Source organism: Psittacula echo, assembly GCF_963264785.1.
Source record: "Psittacula echo genome assembly, chromosome: 12".
In the NCBI taxonomy this organism is placed as follows: Eukaryota; Metazoa; Chordata; class Aves; order Psittaciformes; family Psittacidae; genus Psittacula; species Psittacula echo.
This window is the reverse complement of record NC_137747.1, coordinates 5,879,015-5,884,803: the sequence shown is the minus strand read 5'-3', so window position 1 is coordinate 5,884,803 and position 5,789 is coordinate 5,879,015. Positions and strand designations below refer to the sequence as shown.

Below are 5,789 nucleotides of genomic sequence, written 5' to 3'. Positions count from 1 at the left end.
TGGAGCAGCTTGCTCCAAGCCCCTGTGTCCAACCTGGCCTTGAACACTGCCAGGGATGGGGCAGCCACAGCTTCTCTGGGCACCCTGTGCCAGCGCCTCAGCACCCTCACAGGGAAGAGCTTCTGCCTTAGATCTAATCTCAATCTCTCCTCTGGCAGGTTAAAGCCATTCCCCTTGTCCTGTCCCTACAGACCCTTGTCCAAAGCCCCTGTAGCCCCTTTAGGCACTGGAGCTGCTCTAAGGTCTCCCCTTCAGGAGCCTTCTCTTCTCCAGGCTGCCCCAGCCCAGCTCTCTCAGCCTGGCTCCAGAGCAGAGCTGCTCCAGCCCTCGCAGCATCTCAGTGGCCTCCTCTGGAGTCGCTCCAACAGCTCCAGGGCCTTATGCTGGAGGCCTAGACCTGGAGTAAATGTGGCCTTACATTTACCTACTATCACAACTACACATCACAGTACACGCTATAAAACAGCAATACAATGTGAGGTCCAGCAAACTGAAACCTTGAGTTCGTTAATGTATTGGGACGCCTTTGCTAATTCAGAATGCACATTAAAGGCAAATCAGAACATAAAACGAGAACTCGAGACTGTTTTGCTCTATTGCGCATGAGCAGAACAGCGCAACCTCCCCACCCAGCGCATGCGCAGCGCGGAAAGCGCCCCTCAAGAGCGCACGTACGGAGGCCTGTGCATGCGCGTAGCCACCCCTCCCGCCTCAGCCGCCCGTACCTCGCCACCGCCCGCTCGCGAGAGCGTGATGACGTAAACATCGCGCTCCCCTTCTCCCTCCCGGCTGCGCATTGACGTCCACGCCGCTGTTCCGCCTTTCGGTATAAAAGCGCAGGCGGGCGGCGGGCGCGTCATTGTGGTGCGGAGCGGGCCGCGGGTGGATTAGCGTGCGGGCGTTTGCGCCGCGCCCCTCTCGCCGCCTCTCTCTGTCTCTTTCCCTCCCTTTCTCTCTTTTCTCCCTTTCCTTCCTTTCCTTTTCCCCTCGCCGCGGACATGCCGCGCGTCTACATCGGCCGCTTGAGCTACCATGTCCGGGAGAAGGACATCCAGCGCTTTTTCAGCGGCTATGGCCGCCTGCTCGAGGTCGACCTCAAAAACGGGTGAGCGCCGTCCCGCGGCCTGAGGCCCCCGGGGCCCGTGCTCCCCTGCCCGGGGCCTTCCTCCCTCCCCCATGTTGTGGGCCGCTGCCGCGTGGCGCCCGGCTCAAGATGGCGGCGGCGCGGGGGGGAGCGGGGGCGCTGCGGCGGGGCCGGTTCTATTGTCCTGGCTCCGGAGCCGCGGGCAGCTGATGGCGCCGTTCTTCTCCCTGCAGTTATGGCTTCGTGGAGTTCGAGGACTCCCGAGACGCCGATGATGCCGTTTATGAGCTCAACGGCAAGGATCTGTGCGGGGAACGCGTGATCGTGGAGCACGCCCGCGGCCCCCGCCGCGACAGGGACGGGTATAGCTACAGTAGTCGCAGTGAGTACGGGCCCGTCTTTCTGCGTGGTTCTGAGGCTAATGCGGGCGAGGGGAGGCGGCTCGGCTGTGTGTGGCAGGGCAGAGCCGGGGGTGAAGGAGCGATGGGACCGAGTCCTGCGGGCTGGGGTGGAGCGGGGGAAATGGGGGGTTGCTATTTCGGGGATCACGGCGCGGGGGGGGGTACCCGGTGCATGGCAGGGAGCAAGCTGCAGGCCTAGCGCCGCGAACGTTCTTCCTGGCACCAGCCGTGCACTTGGGTATCCCCTAAGAAACTTAAGAGGGCAGATAGGTTGGGAGATTAGAGGGAAGTTCTGGCTGCAAAGTTGTGGCCTTCTACAAAGGGTTTCTTGTTAGTTACAAACGGAATGCTCTGCTAATTTAAGAGCTTTGGTTTTCTTGGGGAGCATTTAAATCGAACAGTGATGTCTTATCACTGATGTTAATAAATATTGTTGCATAATTGGGGTGGAAGCACTCAGCTGTGAATGTTTCAGTTGAATATATAGAGGGGATGGGGGGAGGTTTTCAAGTAGGAATCTGTTGGGCTGAGTGGGAGAGGTTGTAACTAGTTCAACGTTCAGCTAATTCGTGTAGCTTCTTGAGCTGAGCTATATAGAGCTGAACTGGCCTCATACTGTAACTTCAAAGTACTGAGGCTCATCTTTGGTTAATCTCTAGCAGCTTGGTGTTTGGGGGGGGTGGGTTTCTGTCTTAAAAAGAATCAAATGTATGTTGTTTAAAATTGTTGCATGTTCAATTCAAACTTTTTAACAAGTCCTTGATGTTTCAATTTAAAAGTGACCAGTGGGGCTGAGGCTGTGTCCACTGAGGCTAAGATGACTGCCTTTCCTGATTGGCCATGGCTTTTCCATACATTGTGTGACCCTTGCCCTATGACCCTTTGGCTGACCTTACCGGAAGCCATGACGACAGCAGCCTTTTGCCATTAGACGCAGGGTGATGGTGAGGATTCCAAGGGTTAGACAAAACTGGTTAAACTGAACTAGGTGACTGTTACCTTGCGTGTTTTGTGGCCAAACCACCACCAAAAACCTCATGCTGTGATGTAAGTACTTAGTGTAACTAGTAAACGTTTTTGTAAATTGTAGAAATGCATGTAATCAGTTAAGTTTTATATTTTACAATGTTCTGTAAAATAAAACTTAGCAAGGTGAATCTAATAAGGAGCAGTCACTCTCTAACAGATCTTAGGAGCACAGACTTGTAGGATTTTAGTCTGTTTGATTTGCCATTAATATAGATCATGGCAAAATTGCAAAGTTTATTGGAGGCTTAGAGAAATAAAGTCCTACTCCAGTAAATATAACTGTTTTAACTAACTTTTTCAGAACATTTAGTTTTCTTCATGCTAGGAGACAATCTAACTTTATTTCTTTGTACAATAAAGGTGGGGGTGGTGGCGGATATAGCAGTCGGAGACAATCTGGAAGAGATAAATACGGACCGCCTGTTCGTACAGAATACAGACTGATTGTCGAAAACCTTTCCAGTCGCTGTAGTTGGCAGGATTTGAAAGTATGTATTAATGTTCTACCACGGAGCCTGTTGTGACTAGCAGGAAGCAGGGGCTTCCTTTAAAATTGATGTTCCTTTTGATTTAGGTGGAAGTAATTGAGATATTTGTGAGTGAATCTTTACATGTAATTAATGCTTCTGTGTTTGCTCAGACTTGTCTTAAGCTCATGTACTTGTGAAGCGTAAGTGTGGCAAATGGTTATGCAACTCTTCATCTACTCCTTGCAGGATTTCATGAGGCAAGCTGGTGAGGTAACCTATGCAGATGCTCACAAAGAGCGTACAAATGAAGGAGTGATTGAGTTCCGATCATACTCGGACATGAAGCGTGCCCTGGACAAACTGGATGGCACAGAGATAAATGGAAGGAAGATCAGGCTGGTTGAAGATAAGCCACGGTCAAGCCATAGGCGATCATACTCTGGCAGCAGGTCAAGGTAACTTCTGGGACAAGACAATCTCTGTTTCAAGTTACTCAGACTAAAAGTGGGTCTGGGTAGCCCTACAGGCAAGAGTGGCCTTCAGCTGATTTAGGAAGAGGATGATGCCTGAGAATGTAGAAGGAATTATTTTACATGCAGCAAAGGCAGGTTTGGGAGTTTTTCACATGTAAAGCATCAGATGCAAATTAATTGACAGTGTATCAGATCCAGGTGTATTAATAGTACATCTTGATGTGGCCATACTTGTTTAGAAGTTCCTGGGCAGCTTTTCTCTGTTAGATAGCAGAGCACACTAGGCAAGGAATGAGGAATAAATTACATGTTCCATGTTTCTAGGTCACGATCTAGACGACGGTCTAGAAGCAGAAGTCGTAGAAGTAGGAGCAGCCGCAGCAGGTCCCGTAGTGTCTCCAAAAGCCGTTCGCGGTGAGTTGATCCCTTGTTTTCTGTTAGTACAGGAATTGCTGCTTATACTTTGATAGATGCTGCCAACTGCTGTAAGTACACTTCAGTTCATGTAGAATAAACTTTGTCTCTTTTTGAAAGCTCTAAATCCAGGTCACGAAGCAAAGACCGCTCACGTTCCAGATCTAAAAGCAGGAAGTCTAGATCAAAGAGCAAATCAAAACCCAAGTCTGACAGGGGTTCACGCTCTCACAGCAGATCCAAGGAGAAGTCTGAGAAGTCTCGATCCAGATCCAGGTCCAGGTCTCGATCTCCCAAAGAAAATGGTAAAGGAGATGCTAAGTCTAAGTCCAGGTCAAGGAGTAGGTCTCGTTCCAATTCTCCGCAGCAGCAGCCATCTGCCAAGGCTCGTTCAGAGTCACCACCCAAAAGAGCTGCATCGAGGTCCCGCTCCAGATCTCGTTCAAAATCTCGCTCACGATCAAGATCTAGTTCAAGAGATTAAGACTAGAACTCTCCTCTTACATTGCACACTATTATGGAACACTTTCCTACTTGTCAGGCCATTAGTGTTATGTTAGTACTTGAGAGGTTGGGGGTTTTTTTTTTCTCTTGCAGGAGCAAATGGCCTAAGAACTAAGTCGAGGCATAAAGGTTTAATTTGTATCCCAAATTGGAAATTAAAGAGCTCGGATGTTGGTATAAAGCACTAAAACTCCCCCTTTTGTAGAAATTCAGCTAAAACTTTGATTTTATAGCATTTCCACAGGAGTAACTTAACTACTCTTAAATGCAAAGTGGTTTTTTATAAAGAAAAATAAACTGAATATAAACAGGCTTAAATCTGGGCTTTTTTAAAGTATCATTATTTTTTCCTTTTTTTTTTTTCTTGCTTCATGGTCTTAGAACTATGGATATCATTAGCTTATAGGTTCCAGCTTGCTGCCAAGGGCAGGATTGCCTTGCTGATCAGCTCAGAGAATTCTGTTTCAGTTTAAGTTGTGGAAGCAGGCTGCAAACTACATAAACCGGTAACAATACTGGGAAGATTTTAGATGAGCAATAAACCCAAGTTGGCGTGTGTTTGTTGTATCTTAACTTGCCAAAAGAACATTCCCCTCCAATACTGTGACTGTATTAAAGGTAATAAAGGTACTCTGGAACCTGTATCATACAGTATTGCTGAAACCCCCTGTGTTTCCTACTTGAAAGAAGGAAAGCTTTCTGATATTTTTTTTTTTGCTTGAGTGTCACTGTCACTCTGTTGTCAGACACTCACGTGTCTCTTGGATGTGGTCCAAGTCACTAGTATGTCGTATGGTTTGTCAGCCTCTAAACACCTATTGGATATGAAAACTAGCTAAAATAACACTGTCTTCCCTCCTTTTTGACTCATTTATGTTAATGTTTTTGCTTCAGATGAGGAGAACTATAATCCTATTGTGTGTAAGTCTGAACTTTTATGGGAAATGTAGTCTTTGAGCTAGAGTTCTAGTCTTAACAAAGGCTTTGCTAAACCACAGTTGCCAACTCACTTAAATTGTGGAATAGGACTTGTCAAAAAAATCCCCCTTTCTAGCTAAATTGATTTTTGTAACATGCAATAGCGAACATTAGAACTGCCTTGTACTCTTTATACAATGTGTAGTTTGACTTGTATAAAATTAAATTGGTGACTCAAACTCTTGTGTTTATTGCAGTGTAATGGGATTCTTTTTCTGCCTCATGCTGGGGAAATCACAGTTTATCCTACTTACCTCTTTTGCTGGAGTAACTTCTTTGTTTTAGTAAGAGACTTGGGAGCTCTGGAAATGCACTTGGTTTTGTGCTTGAGACCAGCTAGACAGCCAAGCACCCTTTGGCCTAACACGTTGTACTTCCTTGGAGTGTGACTGGATGTGGAAGCAGCACCCCTGACTGCTCAGAATTTTGCCCATCT

The 5,789-nt window shown here is 47.5% G+C and overlaps 1 protein-coding gene across 1 annotated transcript; it reads left to right on the top strand.

Annotated features, from left to right (window-relative positions):
* Positions 1-836: 836 nt before the first annotated feature.
* SRSF6 (serine and arginine rich splicing factor 6) lies at positions 837-5,532 on the top strand. The gene is made up of 6 exons (XM_080628257.1): positions 837-1,105; positions 1,318-1,466; positions 2,875-3,002; positions 3,231-3,439; positions 3,782-3,871; positions 3,992-5,532. Exons 1-6 carry the CDS (start codon positions 999-1,001, stop codon positions 4,353-4,355), a joined length of 1,047 nt encoding a protein of 348 aa, XP_080484383.1. The 5' UTR covers positions 837-998; the 3' UTR covers positions 4,356-5,532.
* The last annotated feature ends 257 nt before the right edge of the window (positions 5,533-5,789 follow it).

What these genes read in the sequence shown, in the direction of transcription:
- SRSF6 (XM_080628257.1), top strand. Translation starts at nt 999, where the DNA reads ATGCCGCGCGTCTACATCGGCCGCTTGAGCTACCATGTCCGGGAGAAG. An exon ending in GTATAGCTACAGTAGTCGCA is followed by an intron (nt 1,467 to 2,874) that starts GTGAGTACGGGC and finishes TGTACAATAAAG; the next exon opens with GTGGGGGTGGTGGCGGATAT. An exon ending in TACTCTGGCAGCAGGTCAAG is followed by an intron (nt 3,440 to 3,781) that starts GTAACTTCTGGG and finishes CCATGTTTCTAG; the next exon opens with GTCACGATCTAGACGACGGT.